The sequence below is a fragment of the Monodelphis domestica genome, chromosome 3 (assembly GCF_027887165.1).
Source record: "Monodelphis domestica isolate mMonDom1 chromosome 3, mMonDom1.pri, whole genome shotgun sequence".
NCBI lineage: Eukaryota > Metazoa > Chordata > Mammalia > Didelphimorphia > Didelphidae > Monodelphis > Monodelphis domestica.
The window spans coordinates 86,461,060-86,485,904 of NC_077229.1; the positions used below are offsets into that span (position 1 = coordinate 86,461,060).

At 45.6% G+C, this 24,845-nt stretch overlaps 1 protein-coding gene across 1 annotated transcript in view; it reads right to left on the reverse strand.

Annotated features, from left to right (window-relative positions):
* Positions 1-24,845, reverse strand: part of UNC13A (unc-13 homolog A) — a 95,015-nt gene that overhangs the window by 19,945 nt on the left and 50,225 nt on the right. The window contains exons 20-40 of the mRNA XM_056822383.1: positions 24,583-24,698; positions 24,212-24,375; positions 23,491-23,641; positions 22,787-22,855; positions 22,119-22,208; positions 21,602-21,736; positions 18,161-18,294; positions 17,389-17,474; positions 16,596-16,722; positions 16,288-16,384; positions 15,520-15,663; positions 14,568-14,651; positions 11,753-11,830; positions 10,527-10,615; positions 9,860-10,012; positions 8,349-8,472; positions 7,281-7,286; positions 5,797-5,835; positions 3,322-3,351; positions 905-961; positions 487-567 (exon numbers count right to left, since the gene is read on the reverse strand). Coding sequence (XP_056678361.1) covers positions 487-567; positions 905-961; positions 3,322-3,351; positions 5,797-5,835; positions 7,281-7,286; positions 8,349-8,472; positions 9,860-10,012; positions 10,527-10,615; positions 11,753-11,830; positions 14,568-14,651; positions 15,520-15,663; positions 16,288-16,384; positions 16,596-16,722; positions 17,389-17,474; positions 18,161-18,294; positions 21,602-21,736; positions 22,119-22,208; positions 22,787-22,855; positions 23,491-23,641; positions 24,212-24,375; positions 24,583-24,698 — 2,054 coding nt within the window. The remainder of the gene's footprint in view (positions 1-486; positions 568-904; positions 962-3,321; positions 3,352-5,796; positions 5,836-7,280; positions 7,287-8,348; positions 8,473-9,859; positions 10,013-10,526; positions 10,616-11,752; positions 11,831-14,567; positions 14,652-15,519; positions 15,664-16,287; positions 16,385-16,595; positions 16,723-17,388; positions 17,475-18,160; positions 18,295-21,601; positions 21,737-22,118; positions 22,209-22,786; positions 22,856-23,490; positions 23,642-24,211; positions 24,376-24,582; positions 24,699-24,845) is intronic.

Consider the following 24,845-nt stretch of genomic DNA (forward strand, 5'->3'; position numbering starts at 1 on the left):
GTCTCTCTCCCTCCCTTTTCTCTCCCCTCTTGGAGATGGTAAGCAATTTGATCTGGGCCATACATGTATGATCATGCAAAACAATTTCATATTGGTCATTGTTAGGAGCACACTCATACAAAACCACAACTAAAACCCTAAATACACTGATGTGAAAGAGAATGGGCTTTGATCTGCATCTGACTCCAACAGTTCTTTCTCCAGAGGCGGACAGCATTCCTCATAAGCCCTTCAGAAGTGTCCCAGATCCATTGCATTGCTGAGAGTGACATTCTGTGTTCTAAGAGACTTCCCAGCTCTGAAATTCTGTGTTCTAAGGTTCCCCTCCCATATTTGACATTTGGGGTCCTAGAGGTTCTCCCAGCTATGACATTCCATGTTCTAAAGGCCTTTCCTTCCCTGATATTCTGTGTTCTAACAGCCCTCGAAGCTCTGAGTTTCTCCTTCTACCCAGTATCTGGGGGACGTGGAGTTGTAGTTACTTACCTTGATAGTGTCCAGAGCCAGTTCCACCACAGCACACTGCTTGGGGGTTAAGCTCTTGGCCTCTTCTCGTACCATGTGGTCCTTAGAAGGACAGCAAAAAGAGAAGGTGACATATTGATTTGGCCCCTTAATGATCTGCCCCGGCCTAGGAACAAAGAACCCAGGGGTACTGAACTCTCAGAATGAGATAAATTTTTCTGCCTTTGAGGCCCTTCTTGCTCTGGCATTCTTCAGGGTAACGGAAGTGGAGGTCAAGAATGGAACTCTTTATATCCCACAATTCCTGACCTCAGGCCCCTCTGGAAGGCCTGAAACCTGAAGTGAAGACACCAGTATGAAGACTCCTACCCACAACTACCACCACATGAGCTCTCCGGAGTCTTCTCTTCCCCCCCCCCCCCCCATCCTTCCAGCTCACCTTGAGCTTAGAGAGTTGGCCCAGCTCCTTGGCAGCATTGAAGATCATTTGAGTCCCCTGCAGAACACATAGAGATACCCAGGAAAGAGGGTGAGGAGATGGTTGCAGAGTCTCATGTCCCTGGGTCCCATCCCGCTCTTCTGAATGGAGTAACCAACACCCTTTACTGGGTCTGGACTGAGCCACCTTACCCACTACAGGGCTGATGTGCCCAGGGCCATGGAGGCAGGGAGGCAAATCTCAGGCCTCCTGGCATTAGAGCAGGGAGGCAGGCTGGCACAGATGGCCACCTGGGGAAAGAGTGAAGGCAAGTCCATGGCTGGCAATGGACTCCAGGGGATTTGGCTCCATTGCTGTCCACTCTCCAGATTCCTGGACTCAGAGGATGCCATGGTAAGCCATTATAAGGGGACCCTAAGAGTTTGGGGTGGAGCTGACTTTGACAGCTCCCTGTTCTGTAGTGCCAGTACAGACTAAGCAGGAGTGCTTGGCTGGAGAATGGACTCTCCACGGACAGTGGTTCTCAGAAACTCCCCTCATCTCTGGTGAAGGACTTCATCTGGGGAAGTCATGCCCCCACCCAATAAATGCATAGTCCTGAGGAGTTACATCCCTCCCCACAAAAGCCCAAAGATCCAGAGATAAGGAAAAGAGGTCAGGGGAGGGAAAAGAAGAGAACAGAATTTGTGGGGGAGGAAAGAAGGCCATATGTTATTAGGACCAGGCTAGGCAGAGGCTGAAGGCAAAGTCATTGTACCAGTTCCTTGTTCTGTCTGGAGTCCCAAGTATAGGATCTGGGAAGGGGCTTCCAAAGCAGAAGGTAGAAAGGGATATTGAAAATAAGACAGAAGCCCCTCCCATTTGACCCCTGGACTCTTATCTTCTTGGACAGAAGTGGGCATGATTTCAGGAGAGGCCACTGATTAGCCAGCCCTGACCCCCATGGAAAAGCAACTCATTTACCTTCTTGGTCCAACTCTCTTCTACCATTCCAACCCTTTAGATCTCACAATAAGTAAGTGCCTGGCAAGGGGTGGGATGGTCTATCAAAGGCATTATGGTATAAGAGAACAAGTTGGGGTCCTAGTCTCATCCATGCCACTCACTTGTTCTTGGGCAAACCACTCTACTTTTTGGACCTCTGTTTCTTTATCCCTAAAACGTAGAGGTTGGACAGATGGTACTTAAAGGCCTTCTTTTTTTTTAAACCCTCACCTTCTGTCTTAGAAGCAATACTGTGTATTGATTCCAAGACAGAAGAGTGGTAAGGGCTAGGCAACAGGGGTTATGAGACTTGCCCAGGGTCACACAGCGAGGAAGTGTCTGAGGCCAGATTTGAATCTAAGACCTCCTGTCTTTAGACCTGGCTCTCACTGAGCCACCGAGCAGCCCCCACTTGAAGGCCGCCTTTATGGTTCTATGATTCTTCACCTAACTAGCAGTATGATTTTGGGCAGGGGTCCCCAAACTTTACACAGGGGGCCAGTTCACTGTCCCTCAGATTGTTGGAGGATCAGACTATTAAAAAAAAAACAAAAAAAAACCTATGAACAAATCTGTATACCACCGTCTGGGATAGCAGAGGCTGCAGTGCTGGCTGTGATGGGCCTGTCACACCTTGCACAGGCCCAGCACTGCCACCACTATACAGGGCAGCAGTATACAAGGTGCGGAATCCCCTCCCCCAGATCACCGCTCACCATGCTGACGTCTTCCATTGTGCAGTGACATAATCCTTTGTGTGGTGCCTCCTTCTTGTTCAGTTACTCTCAGAACAAGGTGCCACACAAAGGATTATTTCACCAGAAGTAGCACTGTATGTGAGCCACGCCGCACTTTGCAGCATTGCCACATACAATGCTCCTCTCACTGACCACCAATGAAAGAGGCACCCCTTCCAGAAGTGCGGTAGGGGCCGGATAAATGGCCTCAGGGGACCACATGTGGCCTATGGATCCTAGTTTGGGGACCCCTGATTTTGGGCAAAATCCCTTCCCTAATCAGAGCCTCAGGTTTCTCACCTGTCAATGGGGATGCTAATCCCTGTCTAGCCTACCTCTGAGAAGGTGTAATGAGACTAATTTGAAAAAAGGTATCAAAAAGAAGTTGCAAAGGCCAGTGGATTGTTAATTCTTTGGGAGGCTGATGGGGGGCACTGGCCTCCGACCTCCAGACCATCCACTCCTCCCCCCACCAACATGAATAAGCCGGCCAGCCCAACAGACAGAGAAAAGAGAGCGGACAGACAGAGGGACAGCACAGGGGCCCAGCTCTCCCCACCCTGAGGGGAGAGACCCTGGGGAACACGGACCACAGAGGCAATAGGTTCAGGAAGGGAGTGGTGGGGTGCAAGGAGAGGAAGGAGGGGCATATATAGAGGGGGAAGCCAGACAGACAGTGAGAAACCAACATCTTACGTCTGAGTGGCTGGGGAGTTTCACCCTGCCCTGTGGAGAGAATAGGAGTTCAGAGGTTTCATTGACTGTTGGGGGGATGGTCAGTAGGACTTCCCTTCTTATTCCCCCACCCTCTATCCTTAGCTTGAGCACAGCTCAGGAGCTTGCCCAGTTTCCATGCCCACCCCCCTCTCATTCTCCCACTGCCCACCAGCTAGATAAAAAATCCCTCTCCCATTCCCCAACCAATAAACCCTCTTATCCCATCCTTGGATGGGGGACTTGAGGCTCAAGGCTAACATTCTGGATCTACTGGGTTCCTTATTGGGTACCCAGGACTGTGGGGATATGGTTGTCCCCCACACTGAAAGGCACTCAGCCACAAGACCAGGGCCAGTCCCCCATGCCAGGGATGGATGCCCTCTTCTGTCTGAGGCCTCTGAGAGGAGAGGCAGGACTAACTAGTTCTCCCCAGCCCAACCCCCAACCCTAGTCCCAACAAAACCTGGCCCTGGACTCCTGACGAGAGGGGGAATTACACAGTCTGACTCCACATACACAGCCCCTCACACATAGTCACATACACCACAGTCCACTAATTCCATACACACAGTTGTGTACATACACACAGAAATATCTACCAAAACAGACACACGCTCACAAACATTTATATCCACAGAATCACAGAAGCTCAAATTTGGATGTGACCTAGTTCAATCTATCCCTGAATAAACCCACCTCTCCTTCATCCTGACAATGGTCACCTGCTTGAGGACTGCCTGAGACAGGAAACTCCCTCCCGGTCTCTAAGGGTTGTCTTTTCCCTTCTTAGAAAGATGATTGTGAGAAGGCTTGTTACTTACACAAAGCAGAAACCTACAATTCTGTCAACTTGCACCCCACTACCCAAGCTGAACAAGTCCAATCTCTCTTACCCAGGATGGCCCTTCAGGTCCTGAATGATGGCTATTATGTTCCTTAAACCTTCTCTTCTCCATGTTCTTCCATTCATCATTATATGACATCCTTACTTGCCCTCTCACCATCCTGGTTGTCTTCCTCTTAGATATTTTCGAGTTTATTGGTGTTCAGTATAAATTTTGGTGCCCAGAAAAGAACAGAGCACCCCAGAGGTGGTCTGACCAGGGCAGAGTGCCACAGGACTGTTACCTCCCTTATCATGGACACCATTGTATTTCTCAATGTTGTTAGTTGGGTTTTTGCTTGTTTAACTGCCATATCACCCTCTGTTGACTGCCATTGAGCTTGCTGTCCACTAAAACCCCTTGGTCTTTTCCATACAAATGGTTGACTAATCATACCTCCTCTGTCTTGCACTTGGAAAGTCGATTTTTGGAACCTAACTATGTCTTTAAGTGATTGTTATTAAGTTTCATTTTTGCTTGATTTCAGCCAATATTCTAACCTGTCAAGATCTTTGGGGATCTTGCTTTTTGTTCTCAAAATGTGATAGCTCTCCCTTTCAACTTTGTGTCATCTGAAAACTTGATAAACATGTCACCTATATCTTCAGCCAAGTGTTGTTGAAAAATGTTGAACGAAATAGACACAGACTCGGACATAGACACAGACATAACAGATACACAGCTACATGGATAGAAAAATGAATGCAGCACAAATGTTAACCGAGAAATACATGTCATGTGTGTGAAAAGCATATGTGTGAAAACACATGTGATACATGAAATAAACACTCAAGCATATAGACTCAGAAACATACAAACATATCAGTACATACACATACCCACACACAAAACAGGCAACCTCAACTTTTAAACAAAGCACATTCCTGAACTTCACTCCTCAAAGTACACAGATCATTTGGATACGTGATCCCCATGACCCATGTACTATTATCTTCTTTCAGGAGTACATAAATTATCACTAATGGAGGAGCCACTGCCAGAAATGACATCCCCTACTTGTCAAGCAGTAAGGGAGGAGGAGGGTCATATTGAAAAGAAAGGGTTGCCTATACATACAAGTGAACAATACACATATGTACACATACACGCACACACTTCACTTTCTTCTCTGTAGGTCAAATCCCATCTCAACAAACCACCACAATGCAAATAAGAAATAGCCCTCCAAGCCAGAGGGGATGATCTGATGGATAGACTACTGCCTGATACTGAAATCTTTCAGTACATCTTAGACACCTGAGAGTTTGTTGTGAAGGGATGCAAATTATATTCGGTGTGCAGATACCTGTACACTTAACACACCTAACACACACACACACACACACACACACACACACACACACACACAGAACTGCCTCCCTACAAAGTCAAACCCTGATTGGTCCCTGTCTATCTCTTCCCAGCTGTCTGTATTCTGTCTACCCCATCCATCATCAGTCTAGCTCCCCACACAAGCATACATACAAACACACAGACACACAGGCTTAGCATGGGCAGAGCTGAGTGTGGGGCCCGGGCCTCAGGTCATCTGGGGATCGGCCCTCATTACCTTCTCTAATCCCTTGCCATGTTTTCTCAAGAGCGTTCCCTGTAGAAACAATGTCATAAGTCCATCAACTGTAGCAAGTGGTGTCAAGTGATGTCACAAGGCTGTGTGTGTGTGTGTATGTGTTCCTATGTGTGCCTGAGGGTCCTGGTGCCCGAGTATGCCTGTCTATGTGTGTGCAGGTATCTCTGAAGGGAGCATACTCAAATATGTGTGTGTGTTTATAAGAACTGTGTGTATGTGTGTGTATGTTAGCCCAAGAATTCAGGAATTGCCTTAGGTTTCTTTCATAAGCCTGAGAGAGTGGTAGGCATGTGCTGTTGTGCATTAGAGAGGGCATAAGCATATTTATGGAATCTCAGAGTATTTCTATATGTCTTGCTGTATGAAGGTCTATGTTCCTATTCACATCTATAAATGTCAGTGTAAATGTGTGTGTGTGTGTGTGTGTGTGAATGGGGAGTGTGGGGTTTGCCTAAATGGGTCATGGACGTTACTATGATGTTGGGGCCCCTTTAATGTTGAATCTTCTCCCATTTCCCCTTCCCCCATTGAGCTGGTGGAGCTAAGATGGAAAGGGGGTGTGGAGCCTCTTGACTTGGATCATTTGGGCATCCCTCCCACTTTGGCTGAGGAACTCTGATGTTCCCATCTACCCAGGGAATTCTGTTGGGGGGGGGGTGGCAAAAATCTGACTTGTAGGTGAATGGGGAGAAGGGAAGAAGAGAAGGGGAAGCCCTGAGAGGTGAGGAAAGAGAAGGGGGAAGCCTCTGAGGCTGGGAAGGAGGGATAGGAATGCTCTTAATGGATATGGGAAGAGGACAGCTCTTAGAAGGAGTGAGGAGAGGGAGGATGGGGCCAGTAGTCTTCCCTCCAATTCCAAATCCTTGCAGGTCAAGCAAGTTTATGTGACTCTCTGGTAAAGGAGCCAGGGGTCTTTAATGAAGTCTACAGTTGGGGATGGGAGGTGGGGGAAGTGGTACTGGTCTTCACCAATAGCATTTCTTGCCCCACTCTCTTCCTAGGTAATTTCTGATAAGAGGCAAAAGGGAGAGGAGAAATCAGGAGTGATAGGGATCCCAAGAATTGCAGCTAGATTATAGAATAATAGGTTCTGCCCCCAGATTATGTTGTTGAAAGGCAGGGCTATGGGCACTGCCCATGCCATCTTAGGCATGGGGAAGAAAGTATAAGGTTAGGAGGGAGAGGGACATCCCTTCCCTCCCTCAGGGGTCCCCTCCTCCCCCAAGACAAACATGAGGCAGAATCCTTGAATGGCAGTGCCCATAGTGGGCACCCCAACTGGCACCAAGCAGTCTGGCCAGGCAGGGGCTCTCGAGAACATGGGGTATTGGGGAGGGGCTGAGGCCAAGGCCAAAGCCGGGCTGGGGTGGTGAGGTGGAGTGCAGCCACACAAGACAGGGGACTGACCAACCAGGTTTGAACACAGAGCGGACAGACAGACAGAGACGGGCTGCTGTACTTACAATCATCTGCCGCAGGGGGATGGAATAATCAAGTATAAGCAAAAGGTTGCCTCCTACAGTCAAGAGTTGGGGTTCAGTCCCTATCCTTCCAGGTTGGACCTCAGTCTGGGTCTCATATCTCTAAGGGTCAGTTTTTGGGTGGTCTCCGTCTAGTCATTCTGGGGTCAATCAGTAGAAAGCACTGTTTTCTCAGTCCTAAACTTTTGCAATATATTCTGGCTCCTAGAAGTCTCACCCTTGACCACTAGCTTTGGGATTTCATCCTGACTGGCCTTTTGTTCCCTCTACCACTCTCACCAGTTCTTCATTCTCTGCCCCCACTCAGGCCTTTGGCCTAATAATTCATTTTCCCTCCTTTCTGTGTTGGATATCCTGAAGTCACAGGAACTAACCCCTCCACCTTCCCCAAAAGGGTCATCTCTCCAGTGGGGGCAAGGGAATCAGAAAATGTGGCCATGTATGGGGTGGGCTCATGACAGCTCCAACAAAAGGCTATGGGAAAAATCTCATCTTCCTCTTTTCTCACTCCCTCCCCAAAGCCCTCCCTTCTTGTTTCTTCCCCAGGGCTATTCTCCTTTCTTGATGATCCCTTGCTCCCCTGGATCCCAGATGGCCTCCCCTACAGTCCCAAATCCACTGCTGATGGAGGAAGATGATGGCTTCCAGTCTTTCATAGTCTGGTCTCCCCTTACCCATCCTTGTTCCTTGGTCCTGCTCTAGCTATCTTGGAGGTGACTTTTGGAAGGAATGGCCTTCTTTTTGAAGATGGAAGACAGACCTAATGGATTTCTGAGCTTGATCTCTGATCTTTCTGTTCCCAGACCTCTCTACTGTCTTTGTTCTCTGACCTCCATCCTTGGAACTTTTTACTTCAAATGTTTATGATTTCTAACCAAAACTCTTGAATCATCACTTAACCTCTTGACTTCCTGATGCCTCTGTTCTCTGATCCATGCATAGGTTCTATTTGTGGAGCAGCAAGCCCCAACTTTGAGCTTTTGGGTCTTGCCTGGTCAGAGACAGAAGCAGGCCATAGTTGGGTGGCAGAGGGCCCCTGTTGAGGCTTACCGTCTGGTCTGTGAGGGGTGGCAGGACTATGGTCTTCTCCATTGTGTTCATCACCAGCTTCCAGAGTTCCTTCAGTACTCGCTTCAGCACCGTCTTCTCACAGATTTTGGCAAAGAGGGTCAGGCTGGGGGTGGGTGGTAGGCAGAGGGGCTGAGCTGGCATCCAGAGGTGAGGAGGGGCCTCACCCATGTCTCAGACTCTCTCCCATTTCATTCAGAGAGTACAGCATTAAAGAAATGACAGAGGGGGAAGAAAAGGCAGCACTGGTCCTCTCTGCTCTTTTTTAGCTATGTAGAAGGGGAGCTCATGTCTTGTAAAGCTGGGTAGGATACCAAGTATAGGTTTCCCTTGTGCCCACAACATTTCCATGCTTTTTCTCTACTTTGCAACTCTATCTCTCCCCTTCCTCCAACCCCCTCAAAAACCCCATCCTTCTCACTGTTGCCAATATTCCTTCCCTTTATGTGGCTCCTCAAAACCCTAGTCTTTGACTGTAATTCAGTCAACAAATATCTACTGATCCTTGTACTGGTTGGAGAGATGGAACTGGTGATCGTATAGTAAGCTCCAAAATTGTCCGACTCTAGGATTTCAAGAGGGTGGCTCAGTGGATTGAGAGTCAGTTCAAATCTGGCCTCAGACACTTCCTAGCTATGTGAGCCTGGACAAGTCACTTGCCCTCCCATTGCTTAACCCTTACTGTTCTTCTGCCTTGGAATCCAATTAGATGCTACGAGTCTAAGATTTTAGCAATCTATGAAACTAATTCTAAGAGTCTAAGATTATGGAATTCTATGAATCTAAGATTCTAGAATTTTATGTATCAAAAATTCTAATTGTCTAAGACTCTACAATTCTATGGATGGTATACAGGAAAGAGTGCCAAAAGAATACCAAATTCTATGGATGGTATATTAGAAAAAGTACCCAGAGGTTCTGGGTTCAAATACAGGTTCTACTAATGTACTACCTGCGTGACCTTAGACAAATCCCTTCCTTTCCTTGGACCTGTTTCCTCTGAGAAAATGGTATCTTCCTATAAAACAAAAGGATAGAACTAGAAAATCTACAAGGTTCCTTACTCTTAAGTTCTAGAGTTTCTTACTTGAAGCTCTAAATAGTAAAATTCCATGAAGGTAAAATGAAAAGATTTGGGAGAGACTTTGATTCAAATCCTAACAGTTGGCTGGCTCTAGGAAAGTCATTTCCCTTTCTCTGAGCCTCTGTTTTATCATCTGTAAAGTGGGAGTAATACTATTTGCACCACTTTCATCAGATTTGATATATAGAAAGTGTTTTGTACCCATTAAAGAGCAAGGATTAGGATTGTGATTTTAAGTCTAAGTTCAAATTGGTGATGCTAAGATGTATGATAATGATGGGATTTTGTAATTCTCACCATGCTCCCTATGCCTTCCTTCTTCCCAGTGGTGATTCCTCCATACCCCATTTTTCTGGCTTTATATGATCCCCTCCCTCCTTCTGGACCCTGAGGGTAGAGGCTTGCTCACTTGCTGTCCAATAGGTCCATGATGGGCTGTAGGACGTTATCAGCATCCTGGGCAACACTGCTGCAGGCACTGGCTGGCACGTTCCCTGTGCCCTTCACTTGACTCAGGATGTCCCCCATCTGCTTGACACACTCTTCTATGTGTGGCTGGAAGCTAGGGGCATAGAGCTAAGTATCAACAGGGGACTCTCTGATAGGCAACCCTGATTCTCTAGAAGAGGGAAGTTTGAGATCAAGGCAGAGGCAAAGAAGTGGTCAAGAGAAAGAGTGGAGTGTCTGGAGTAGGGGAATGAGTAGTTGGGGGCACGGAGGAAAAGAAGTAGAATGACTGGGTCAGAGACATAGGGATGGAATGATTGAGGGAACAGAAGAAAGGGATAGAATGATGAGGTTAGGGAGAAAGGATTGTAGCCTTGGGATTAGAATTCTTACATGAAGACATTCCTTTTCCTCACTACCCCCTGGTCCATGTACACACATACATATATTCCACCCCCACCTCCCATCACCCATATATTCCACCCCTCCCCAGACGTGGCTCTATTTTTTTTCATGGGCCTCTTCCCAGAGTTCTTTAATGACTGAGGATTGGAGTCTGGAGCCTAGTTTTTCTCTTTCCCTTTATTTCCCCCAATACTATGAATGAATATACACATACAAATACATACCTGGTGGCAAAAAGTCGACTGAGCTCATCCAGTACATTATTGAGTTTCACCTGAAGTTCCTTCAAGATGTCACTGGCTTCAGCATCCAGCTGAGAATAGGGATGGGATGAGGATGAGACTATGATCAGAGTGGACCCATGCCCTCAGAGGGCCAAGAAAGAGTCAGAACAGTCAGAGATTCAGACCTGAGGTCAGTAGGTGCTACATTCCTTAGCTAATCAAACTAGCCAAACTGACAACACCTTTGGCTTGAGTTCTAGAAAATCGTAGACTCTAAGGCCATTGAGCTTAACCAGAGGAAGAATCCCTTCTGCAACATCCCTGAGGAGTAGTCATCCAGGCTCTACTTGAATACTTTTAGCCTTTGGGAATTCTTTGACACTAAAGGCTACCCTTCCTCCCTCACTCCCTCTCTTCCTTCCTCCCTTCCTTCCTTCCTTTGAATTCCTTTTGAATTAAAAAAATTCAAATACACTTTTAGTTTACTAAAAGCCACAGGTCATTTTCAGATATAACTTTTGTCAAGTAATAGCTCTTTTTCTTCCCCCACAACACTCTTGTGAAAATGATTACTTGAACCTAAGTGTAGGACTTTACATTTGTTTCTGATTTCACCTTATTAGAATATGTAGGTATAAAATACAAGCCTGTGAAAGGGTTGATAGATCTTAACCCTGTTACATTAGCCTACTAACTTTGTGTCCTATGTAAATCTGGTAAATCTGTCATTAATGTTTCACTCAGTCAACTCATGAGGAAAAGGAAACTTTCCTATATATTTATCTTCTTAAGTTCTTCCTAATCCTTGCTCCTGTGAATATCACGGAGGGTTTAGATTCCTTTCTTAATTCCACCCCTTGAACCCTTCTGGTCAGTCATCTCATCCATAGTATTCAAGGTAAATGGATTTGAGTACACCTGGAGTAAGGGTAGAGGAGAGAGCCAAGTATGCTGGCTTCTACCCATCTGCCTCAAGGCCCTTGATTCATAAAAAGAAGGAGAAATACCCAAGCTAAGAGTTCTGCTTCCACTGATTTTGGCCACTTGCCTAGGAAGCCCATAGAGCAATGTACCTCTGTGTAAGGAAGAACAAAGGAGTCTAAGGAGTCACAGGTCAGAGGTGATACAGGTCAGAGAGAACAGAAGGGATCATTGAGGACACATTGGATCAGAGAGACCATATGTGGGACCTCTGATTTCCCCATCCCTTTCCAGCCAAGTCTTACCTCCTTTCCACCCATGGCCTCAAACATCTTCTCCAGTTGTACCCGGAGCTGCTGGGTGTTGTTCATGAGGATGCATGGCTGTGGAATGAGGCAGAAGGTCAGAACCCAGACTTCTGGGGCTCTCCTTGAAGACACAGGTCACGAGGGACTCCTGATCCCTCCCTTTCCCACCTTCCACCATAGGCAACACCTAAGGGGCTGAGATTTCTTCAGAGTTTTTAGGCAGAGATGGAATCAGTGACCTAGACAGTGTCATGTGGGGATTGAAAAGCATGTCTGGAAACTAAAGGTAGACTTTGGGGTCTGGTTTCTCTCAAGAGTTGGGTCAGAGATAAACAAGGGGGAAAGATGGAATAAGAAAGTTTCAGGGTTCTGAGTCACACACCCTTCTAGTAAGGGAGCTCAAGTTATGGCCCTAGTGTATGGGAATGGCTGAGGACAATGGTCAAATGAGCCAGGACTTGAGGGGAATGAGAAGGAAAATAATTAGTAGGCATGAAGTAATGGAAGAGGAGGAAGATGGGTGATGGAGTCAATGGGCAGTAGGGTGACAGGATGTGGGGAAAAAAGGAAATCACACACAGCCTCAGGTATACATTCTATACACACATCTACCCTCAGATGTAGACAGATTCACATACAGACAGAAAGACAGATTCACACACAAATACTATATCCAAGGTGGTTACATTGGTTGGAATGTCTGGTATGAATGAGGTAAACGTGGAAAAGAAGTGGCATGGTCATAATAATGGCTCCTTGGAAAAACTATCTCCTCTCCGCAACCCAATTATTTCCAAAGCAAAAGAGCAGTAAAGGGCAGGCAACTGGGATTAAGTGACTTACTTGATCAAGGTCATACAGCTAGAAAGTGTCTGAGGCCAGATTTGAACCATTTCTAGGTTTAGCTCTCTATCCACTGAACCGCCTAGCACTACATTCCCCCACCACCCAGTCTCAAGACACTGTTATTCCAAGAGGATTCAGTCCAGAGAAGATCATGTTCTGAGCTGGTTTCACCATACTTTTCTTTAAAGAAATAGAACACATCTTTGCCTGAAAGTTATTCCAAATCTCTGAGTATTGGTCTAATAGAGGTGGGGTACAACCTCTAGAGGCTGAAATGCATTTTCGAAGACACCAGTCTGCATTATTTCATGAGTGACAGTTCTAGGGTGCAGCCTAGAGAGCATGTTCATATTATTATATATGTATATATATGTACACACATGTACATGCATAAATACATATATCTTGTCTCTCTCTAGATTGAGATAATTGCCTATATTTCTATACCATCTAGACCTAGCCACCCACCTATCCATCTATTTGTCTATGGAGCAGATCTGAGGGAAGGATCAGGAAGGCTATATATAAAGATTATGAAAGAGTTTGCTTGGGAGACACATCTCAGCTGGACTGATCAATGCAGCTTAATGGATACAGGGTCAACCTTGGAGGTAGGAGGATCTCGGGTTCAAGTCCTTCCTCTAACACATACTGACTAGGTGACCCTGGACAAGTCAGTTGATCTCTTAGGGCACTAGACAACTCTAAGAATATAAGTTATCAAGAAACAGCTAACCTTCAACAGGAAAGGGAGTTCCCTTTACCAAGGAAATTGCAATTCCTCCTCCTCTTCTTAACATTTATATTGTTTAAATTTTTAATATTCATTAGATGGTGGTCTTAAAACCATATATATAGATACCTATGTGTGTACACACATACACACACTCAGACTCAGCCCTCCTCAGATACATATTCATACACTCTCAGATATGAACAAATGTATACTTCTGACACAGAAAACATCTTCTACCTATCTCCCCTCTTCCCTCCCACCTCTTTCCTTCCTTCTTTCTTTCATTCTTCCTTCCTTTATTTCTTTCCTCCCTCTCTTCCTTCCCTCCCTCCTTCTCCCTTCCTTCCTTTGTTTCTTTCTCCCTCTCTTCTTTCCTCCTTCCTTCCCTCCTTCCTTCATTCCCTCCATCCTTCCATTCTTCTGTCCTTCCCTCCTTTCTTCTTTCCTCCTTCCCTCCTTCTTTCCTTCCCTCCTTCTGTCTTTCCATCCTTCCATCCTTCATTCCTCTTTCCTTCCTTCACTTCTTCCTCCCTTCCTTCCTCCTTTTCTTCCTTCCTTCTCTCCTTCCTTTCCTCCTTCTGTCCTTCCCTCCTTCCTTTCTTCCCTACTTCCTTCCTTCCCTCTTTCCATTCTCCCTCCCTCTATCGTTTTTCCTTCCTTTCTTTCTTCTCCCTTGCCTTTTGTCTTAGAATTGATTTAGCATTGGTTCCAAGGCAGAAGAGCAGTAAGGACTGGGCAACTGGGATTAAGTGATTTGCCCAGAATCACACAGCTAGGAAGTGTCTGAGGTCAAATTCAAACCAGGTCCTCTCAACTCCAGGCCTGGTTCCCTATCCACTAAAGGATCTAGATATCCACTAAAGGCATCTAAATACTCCTTGTCTATCTCTTTCACAGTCACATAAATTAAAGTTAGAAGGCATCTTAGAGATCCCAACTGCCTTCATTTTATAGATGAGGAAATTTTAAGCCCCAAAGACAAAAAAGCCTGGTCCAAGATCATAATGTATTGTCCTAACAGAACAAGGCCTGGAGCCAAGATCCCCTAACTCGAAATCTGGTGGTGTACTCTTTCATCCATCTTCAGATACACATGATCATTCCCTTAAATGTGGCCCCCACATACACATCCATGCACATTCATTCACATGTATATGATTCAAAAGAGTCGAGGGGAGTAGGAATGGGTAAGCAGGGCCCCAGGAGTTCAGGGTAGGGAGCACACGTCACCACTTTTTCCTTCTCCTTAGAGCAGTAGGTGGTGAAGTCCTTGGAGATGATCTCAGCGTACTGTAACAGGACGTTGCTGATCGTCTGTGGGGAAAGCAAAGAGACAATACAGCAGATGGAGGGCATGGACAAATTGGCCTTGCCTCCTCCGGCTGGAGGATAGAATGCAAGAGCAAGGGGGATAGGGCCATGAACCAACTCCCCATAGTAACAGTATTGGTACTAGTAGTAGTGGATTGATCATTGAAGGCTCTGAAAACCCAGGAGATGACTCATAAAGTACCTTTAAACTAAAGTTCACTGATGGTGCTCAAAATACTTTTGGAAAAATTCAAACCAGGTCATGATAATCTTTTACCATTGTACTGCATTATAAGGCTTTTCCAAGATATTTCTAATCTGTCAATTTATTTTATTTGGGGACTGTAAAATTTAGAACAAGGTTCCTTGGAGACCACAAGTTTCATCTCTTCGTTTTATAGATGAGGAAAATTCTTTTTAGGGAGGGGAAGTTACTTGCCCATCGTCAAACTGACCACAGCTGGTCTTGGCTTGGATAGGAGGGTGGGGATTATGTTTAGTTAGTGCCTTTATTGCTACATGAGCTGACCTAAAACACATGGCTCCCTTATCTATTCCAGTCAGGTCCTTCTACTCATTATCCATCTCCCCTTGTCCCTCACAGCCAACACCTTCTTGTTCCACTTTTGCTTAGGACATTCCCTCCTCTTGCAATGCCCACTTCTTTCCCTTCTCCATCAATCCAGCTTCCTGTTATCCAGAAAACCCAGAATATACAGATCTCTCTTGAGCTGGTTCTTCCCATGTAAAAGAGCTCATCGGAATGTATTTTGTAATGTCTATGAAAATATGAGTGCAGGCTGGATCCTTTCTCATATTAACTCTGACTCCTGGGGGTTGATCTCCCCTCACTCCCATCTGACCCCATTACCTTGGCAAATCGGCGCATGTAGTGGCCTACAATCTGGGGATCAGGGCACTCAAGTTTCTTGATGATCTCAAAGCTCTGATTGAGCTGGGAGAAGACATCCACCACAGAGCAGGAGAATAGGGCATGCTCAGAGGTCTGCTGGAACTGTAGAGGACCAATGAATAAGGAAGAAGGCTGTATCACTGGACACAGAAAGTACTAGGCACAACTGAACACTAAAGATGTGTGTTTAGGAAGTGGGGTGAATGTAGGACTTATCCTTTCCTCATTGTGGGCTTTTTTCCACCCAATCTTAAGGGAATATAGAGTTGCATCTTTCAGACCATGATTGGGGCCCCTGGGGCTTAAGGAGAGTTTTTGAAACCTTATTCTAGATCTGAAGAATGGCCAGATATGAGGGGCATTGACTTGTTTCCCTCCAGAAGGACCCAGATAATTAGGAAGATTATTTTGATCTGTGTGCAGGATGGATTGATAAGGGGAGAGACTAGATCCTTAGAGGGTCATAGAATGGTGAATCTTTGAAGCTCATTCAATGAAGGTGGTAGTCTGGGGCCTGACCTTGTCTTGGGTGGGGATATCATCTTTCCACCAAACCCATTGGAGACAAATTTCTGAGTTAAGACTAATTAGTCCGGGTCAGGTGTGGGAGAAAAGGGCTGGGTTAGATTCTTTGATGGATTCATGAATACCAAGCTAAGTTCTGGGTTGAGTCTAGCAGCCACATTTTCCTCCTCATTCCCCACCTGCCAGGGCTCCCTGCCTCACCCCATCCTTTTTGTCACGCTCCAAAGCTCCATGGAGGAAGTCCCGGGACACCTCCTCATTCTCATCCAGCCACTGGATAACAAAGGGCTCAAACCACCTGCAATGGGAGATATAGGCATGATGACTCTTTCAGTCTCTGCCCTCCACCCCCATAATATCCCAGTGTATTCAATGCCTCACTTCTCCTTAGTTTCCCCTGTCGCACCCATCCCAGGTCAAGGAAGGGTGGGTAATTGCCTTCCTTTCTCACTCTCCCCTTCTACCCCCCCCCCCAGAACACAGCTCAGACTAAGGTGAGCATGACTTACGCAGGGTACTCAGGCACACGGTCCTTGAAGGAGGGCAGCTCAGTCACATACTCATTGTACAACCATTTGACTTTGAAGTGCAAGTTCATGTAGTCTGCACTCTTACACAATCGATGTTTGTCGTGCTCTGGGAAAAGGGACAAGGAACAGCTTAGAGGCCACGTTTGTCCCATCTTCTTCCTACAGCCCACACCTGATGCTCAACCCCAGGCAGGACATGGGATATCCTGGAAAGAAGGCTGAATTTGGAGGGAGAGGTTCTGAGTTTGAATCCTCCGTTTGACCTGTGACTCAATTCTGCCATTTACTATCTCTGTGGCTTTGGGCAAGACCCTTTCCTGCTGTGAGCCTCAGTGTTCTCATCAGCAAAATGGGGATAATAACAGCCCCTCCCTCACAAGATTATTGTGAAGATCAAATGAGAACATGCAAATACAAAGGGGAATGAGACCATATATGCAAAGCGATCTCCCAGGCTTCAAGCCCTGTCTAAAGGCTAGCTTTTATTATTATTGTCAGAAACATCCAAGCCCTATATAAGTAGCTCGTGTACTGTGTAAATCGAGGGGACAAGACCCCTCGATCTCTAAGGTTCTCTAATCCTATCCTCTAAGAGCTCCACTCTCTGGAAACCAGGAATTCTCCAGGCCTAGAACGGAGGGACTAGGAAGGATGCACGCAGCCCACAGGTCTCCCATAACTGAATGTCCCATTATCCCCTGCCAGGCAAGGCAAAGGGTTGGGCAAACGAGCTGCCCTGGGGGGCAGGAGGCCTCTGGGAAAGGTTCCTCACCCTCCATGGCATACTTCATGTCCTGAGCAAACAGGTTCCACATCACCTCCGCACTGATCTTGCCCACATTCAGCTCTTGGGGAAACCTTTAGTGAAAGAGTGTGGAATGGTGGGAGGGAAGGAGGGAAGGAAGAAGGGGAAGGAGAGATGAGGAGAGGCTGAGATGAGGAGACTGGCCACCAGAGGGCTCTCTCTGCCACCCCAGCCTCTCTTTCCTCCCTTCTTTATTCCATCTCCATACATATAACATTTGCACTTACACGCACACACACACAGTCACACACAAATGGAGACACATCGAGATATACACACAGACACACCATCATACACAGTCACACAGACAGGCACACACACACACACACACACACACACACACACACATCTACACGTGCATAAGAGATATGGAGAGCTCTAGAGACCAGCTCCATAGTTTCTCTGGTTTAGGTTGCCTGATGAGGACATGATCTATCTCTAGAAAATGAAATGGCAAATCGCTCCAATATCTTTGCCAAGAAAATCCCCAAAGAGTTGTACAGACATGACTGAAAAATGACTGAACACATGTGTATATGTGTATATATACATACATTGACATGTATGTACCTACACTTGCACACACACACATACAACTAGTTACCCACATTGACACAATTTCTTTTGCTCCTTCCTATCTCTCTCTTCTTTCTCCCCCTCTCCCCATATACACTCACACAACGACCCACACATTCACAGAATTACACCCACACCCAGCATCCATTCTTCTTCCACTCACTGGTTGAGGCAGGGTGTATAGGAGTTCTTGTCTTCTTCAATAATGGACACGATGAGTGTGATGAGCTTGGACCAGAAGTCTAGGTTTTTGATGCTGGGGCCCTGCTCCTCTGGAGGCACCTCACCCTTCTTAGCCTGAAAAGGGTAACGTTGATGTCCAGCATAAGGACCACTAGGACAGATCCTCTGGATTCTGCTTATTTTGCAGACTGATAGGGAGGTGAGACAGATAGTCCATCATTTGGCAAATTCAGATGTGATGGTTGAGTGGCCCCAGAGGTCATATCCCAATTAATTCTTCACTCCTGAACCCCCTCCCCTGTTACTACAGAGCTAATCCCTCTATCACAAAGAGATATACCCCCCAAATCCTAGGCTTCTTGAGGAAGAGGAGTCGGAATAGGAAGGGATGTGATATGTACATTCTTGCGTATCTCAGTTTCTCTTCTTTCCCCTTTCTGTACTTTCTTTATTAATGATCTCATCACCTCTAAGGGGGTCAGTTATCATCTCTCTGTAGATGACATCCAGATTTGTACATCTACTCTGTCTCTCTCCTAACCTACTGTCCCACATCACCAACTATCTGTTGGATCTCTCCATCTAGAAGCACCACAGACATCTCAAACTCAACACATCCAAAATAGAACTCACTATTTTTCTTTTATCATCATCATTATTAAAACCTTACCTTCTGTCTTAGAATCAACATTAAGTCTCAGTTCTAAGAAATAATAGCAGTAAAGGCTAGGCAATTGGAATTAAGTGACTTGCCCAGAGTCACACAGCTAGGAAGTATCTGAAGCCAGATTTAAACCCAGATCCTCCTGACCCTAACTCATTACCTTTCACCCAAAACCCACCCTGCCTCCAAATTATTTCCATTTCTGTTGAGGGTATTACTCTCTTGCAGCTACCCAGGGTTGTAATTAAGTCATCCTTGATTTTTTTCCCACCATAGTTTTGGTGATTCTACTTCTACAGAATTTTGTTGCCTCTTTTTTCCGCATTCAGATAACTACCACTCTTGCTTAGGGTCTTATCACCCTAGTATTAATAAAGTTTCCAAATTGGAATCTCTTCTAGTTTCTTCTCTCCCCTCTCCAATCCATCCTCCACACAGATATCAAAATAACCTTCCTAAAATACAGGCCTGGCTATATCATTTCCCTGTTCAAAAACCTTTACTAGCTCCCTATTATCTCAAAATAAAAAGGCCAACTTCTAAGCATGACATTTAAAGCCCCTCACAATTTGATTCCAGTCTACTTTGACAGCCTTAGAACATGGTATTCCTCTTTGCACACTATTACTGGCCTGTCTGATGTTTATTAAATTTGGCATTCCATTTCCTACGTACATTCTTTTGCACAGACTATCTTCCATGCCTGGAATGCACTTTCCTGGAATGCCTCTAGCTGAGATTCATTTAAGTCTCAGCTCAGGTGACACTTCCTAAGGGGAGCCTTTCCTGATCCCCCTGCTTGCCGATGTTCTCTCTTACTCATTTTTCATGTATATATTTCTCCACTTATATATTATAAGAGAAATAGAATGGCAACTCCCAAGGGTAGGGATAGTTTTTCATCTTGTTTTTGTATTACCAGTCTCTAGCATAGTGCCTTACACATAGTAGATTCTTGATAGATGCTTGCTAGATTTGTATTGGTCCAAAACTCATCCCAACTCAACTGAAAACAACTCAGCTCAACTCACTCAACTGAATTTCAATCAATAGAATTTAATTGAACTGAACTGAAATTAACTCCCTAAACCCACTTTCCCTCCAGACTTCCCTGTTTCTACCAAAGGCACCTAGGTTTATCATTTTAGTCATCTTCACTCTCCATACCCAATCATTTATTTCTCTCTCCACAATAGCTCTCAGGTGCATTTTCTTCTTTCTACTTACAAGATCACCCCCTGGTTCAGGTTTTCATCATCTCCCTAGATCATTGTAATTGCCTCCTAATTGATCTCTCTTCCAGGTTCAGCCTTCTTCAATCCACTATAAAGCTACCAAAATAATCTTCCTAGATCTCAGAGCTAACCCTCTCACTCTGCTTCTAATGTGCAGTCAGTGATTCTATATTGCCTGTAGGACAAAATACAAATTCTTTGACCCAATATTTAATGATTTATACAATCTGACTCTCCTACCTATTTTAAATTATCCCCCTTGATATATCCTATTTTCTAGCTTGTTTCACTAGCTGTTGCTCAGACTTAGCTTTCCAACTCCTACATCTGTACATTTGTATAAATAGATTGCTATGTCTATAAATGAACTCCCTCCTCAGCTTCCCCTTTTAGAATCCTTTCTTCCTTAAAAGTTTGGCTTAGGCATCCCTCGTTTCACAAAGCCTTCCTCCAGTTCCCCAAGGGTAAATTCTCTCTCCCTCTTCAAATGAACTTATATTTGTTTATGGGTGTACCTGTTGCCCACTTAGCCCACTGAGCTCAACTCACCCCACTCTGATTCAACTCAACTTAACCCAGCCTGTCTCAGTTCAGTTCAGCCCAGTCCACTTCGGTTCAGCTCAGTTTAATTCAACCAGTTCAACTTAACCCAGTCCAATTTAATATGATTCAATTCAATTAAACCTGATTCTGTCCCATTCAATACAACTCAAGTCAACCCAAACCAAACAAACTCAAATCAACTCAAGTTAACCCAATGTAACCCAGCCCAACTGCAGATCAGTTCAACCCAACTGAAACCAGCAAAACTTAATGTCACTTAATCAACCCAACCAAAATGGACTTGGCTTAATTCATCTCATTAATTTCAACCCCATAAAATTTGGCCTAATTCAATTCAATCCAGCCCATTTAAACCTAACTCAACTCAAACCAATACAACTGAACTCAGTTCAACTGGATCAAACAGATCAGTTCTGGATCAACTGAATTCAGACCATACAACCCAGACAAATACAATTTCAAATGACCCAGCACAATTCAACCCAAGCCAACTCAATTCAACTCGATTCATACTTGGGTAGCCTGATTGAACCCAATTTAACTCAATTCAACCTAGTTCAACTTAACACTCACAATTTAGACTAATCTAATTCAACTCAATTCAACCCAACCATGCCCAATTTAGGGTAACAGCCCAATTCAACTCAACTCTACTCAACACAACCCAATTCAACTCAACTCTACTCAACACAACCCAATACAACCTAACTGCTTAATGCAACTCAACCCAACCCAATTCAGTCAAAGAGAATCCATCATAATGCAACTCAGCTGAACTCAACTGAATTGAACTGAGTTGAATTGGAGGCAGAGTATGATAATAGAGGTGGGAAAAGAGATAAAATGCATTTGCCTTATACAAGTTCTAGTCTCTGTTAAGGGTTATTATTACAAGGATCAGGTTCTAGCCTTATCCACCCTTCCCCCTGAAGCATCTCTCTATGTCTCACTCTCTCACCGGGTCAGTCTGGTATTCTCGACTATAGAGTTCATGGCAGTTATTAAAGATGTACTCGTAGGTTGAATTGAGGCAGGCCTTCACACAATCCTTCACCACTTGGCTGGCACGAGGTGGGCTCTGTAGCTCCTGGACCTGTGGGAGAGAGAAGTCTAGGTGGGCGAAGGTTGAGAAAGGATCTGTCCTCATCTCAGAAGCTGAGGTGAAACCAGCATTAAGGGATATGGGTGAGTTAAAGCTGACTGGCAAAAGGATTACAGTTTCAAAGGGGTGATGGCTAGTTTAACCCAACTTAACCTCATGTTCTTCAGAGGAGAGGATCAATTGTCTAGTGGAAAGCAGGTCATCAGGAAAGATGTGTAATTCTGATACATCCACATGGTGCTGTGGTGTGATGTGTTCTGGTGGAGTGGCATGGAGCCACTCTCTAGCAAAAAAATAATAGCCTAGTAGCCAGGAGTCTCTGGGATATTCCAGGAGACTGCCAACCCCACCCTAGGCAGAATCCCTCTATTACCTTCATCCGGAAGAAAGTGATGCTGGTAAGAAGGTCCACAGTAGACTTGAGATCCTGAAGCCTCTCTGGGCTGCTCGCTGGGAAGTTGTTCTGAAGGAGGGTACAAAGTTTACCAGAGACAATTAGAAACCTCTCAAACCCTTCCCAACTACTACAAGAGTCCTTATCCAATGATTTCAAGGAGCCATGTCTTATACAACAAGGATTGTGGGAGATTGGGAGGAGGATAAAGAAAGACAAAGGGGAATTTTTCTGAGTTAGGAAAAGGGGTTATGAGGACATGGGACCTCTATAGCATAGGGATAGTGCAAGAAAGGGCTTTGCCAGGAACTAAAGAAAAGCTTGGGGATGGGGCAGGGAAAAGGTTTTATAAAGTGTTTTCCACAGCTTCCAACAATATTAGGGCATACGCCTGCATATATGTATACAAGTTGACCCTATGAACATGGCATGTGAAAGTACACATGTTGTAGCATTGCTTGTGCTAGCCTCATTTTTCCTGAGAATATGCTAAGGCGCACATGGGGCATATTGTTCCATTTGCTTGCACTTAGAAGTCATAGGTTATGTGTTTCCTCATGAACATGTGTAAATGTTGGGATGTATAGGTAAGCATGCATGTTGGAGCGTGTGTTTTACAGATATATGCACACATGTGGGTTTCTTACCCGGTACATGGAAAGGTCGATTCTCAGAGAGTTGTGCAGTTGGTCTAGGAGTTTCACAAAGCGTTCTTTCTGAGGAGACAGTGGACATAGAGCAGGGAAAAAAGTGGAAGATTAGAGATGCCAGGGATTATGCTGACCTGGTAGGGGACCCAACTTCCTCTACTCATGTGTGATGTGAGAGGATCAGAGAGGTCTCTTTAGTTTTATGCCCCCTAACAGAACAGGACCAACACTACAAGAAACAGCAACAATTGCCAGATATGAGTGGTGGTCTTGTCCCCTACTGTCCCATCTTGATGGAATCCAGACCTTGAAAGACCTAGAGGCACTAAAGACAGACAGTCAAAGGATCAGTTAAGAGGGCAGAGGATCTTGGGCTTCAGGAACAAGCTCTTCCAGAGGGTGCCAATACCCATTTACCAGCTTTCTTTGGGCTGTGGGCATCTTCAGGTGCCAGTGGACCTGACATCTCATTCCAAATCCAAACAAATGTTTTATTGGAAGCCTTGGAACGGGAAGAGACTGATTTAGCATCTCTCTCCACAGTCACAGGGAGTACAGGGAATTTGATCAGTTCTATTTCAGTCCTGGCAGGGAGTACCCCTCTGGTTGGGTGCAGTATGTTATCCTCATGTATGCTTGTGTTAGAAAGCAGAGGCAAAAAGTACTCTCTAATGGGCCAGGGAGATTGGGTTGGAACTGACCCCAAAGTTGGAAGCAGCAAATCGGTCAGAAGCAGAGACATTGGTAGAGGCTGTGGTGTGGGCATAGTAGGCATTAATGTTGGCTAACAGGGTACTCATGACAGCAGGTACTCCAGGGCACATGTACTTGGAAGAGAGGCAGGCAAAGTGTCTGTGGAAAGGAGAAACAAAGCAGAGGAGTCAGCAGGGGGTCATCTCACCCCACTAGCCAGTGAACTGAACTCCTGTCCTCCTTCCTGCTCTGCCCCCAGGAGGGTCTGAAATGAGGAGGACTTCTACCATAGTTTCATGTCTCTTTAAATGTCTCCCCACAAAATGTTCCTTCTCCCCCATTGTCTGTCTCTCCTTGCTCATTAAAGGATGTTCTTTCACTAAATCCTAAACTTGACCTTTCTCTCCCTCCTCCACTTTCCAATGTAATGTTCTCTTGATTGGTTCTCCTTCCCATGGCCTTGTCCTCTCAATTCCATCCAACTGTCTTCTGACAGACTTTCCCAATACCATCTTGAACCTGACCAATGGAGATTCATTGTCCCACTCCCATAACACCTAATTTCTCAGTTGAGCCTCTCTGGTGTCACCTTGATCCTATCAGACTGCCCAACTCTCCTCTGTTCCTCCTCGTCTTGAATCCATGCCACCCCACCTGTTCTTATCCCAAGGGGCTATTGCCCACCCCCACATGCTAGAGCCCACCCTTCTACCCGTTGGCTGGTCTCACGTCATGGCTTGGTAGATGGATTCGACACCATAACGCATGGCAAACTCGTCCACAATTTCCTGGGCAGTCTCATCGTAATAGACCTTCCAGGCATCATCACCCTTTGCATCTGGGATCCGAACAGCTCCACTGTTCTGAAGGTCTGTCACAAAGTGGAACAGGTTCTGAAGGAGAAGAGGGGAAGCAGCTCAAATCAAAGGCAAGATGGAACAGGACCAAAACCATGAAAGGGCACAGAAATTAGGGAGAGGGGCACAAGGATTAGAAGGAGGAGTTCAAATTGGGTCCAAAGACAGGGGCACTGATCAAGAGGATATCTGGCAAGACCCAGAGGCTCTGGAGGGAGAGTAGGGACACTGGGATGGTCTCACCTCATGCAGACACGTGTACTGGACATGGTATGGTGCCACCTTCTCCTCACCCTTGATCTCCACACTGATATGTAATCGGATGGCTCCAGAAACAGCTGACTTGTCTGTCCGCTTGTCTGGGAGGCAGAGAAAGAAGAGACAGAAGGTCAGAAAGGATCCCCTGAATGAGCTGGATTCATGAAAAGAGACCTTGGAGATTTTCGTTAAGGCAGACAACTTAGTACTCTGTATGGTTTCGGGTCAGGCCACCTGGAAACCCGTCA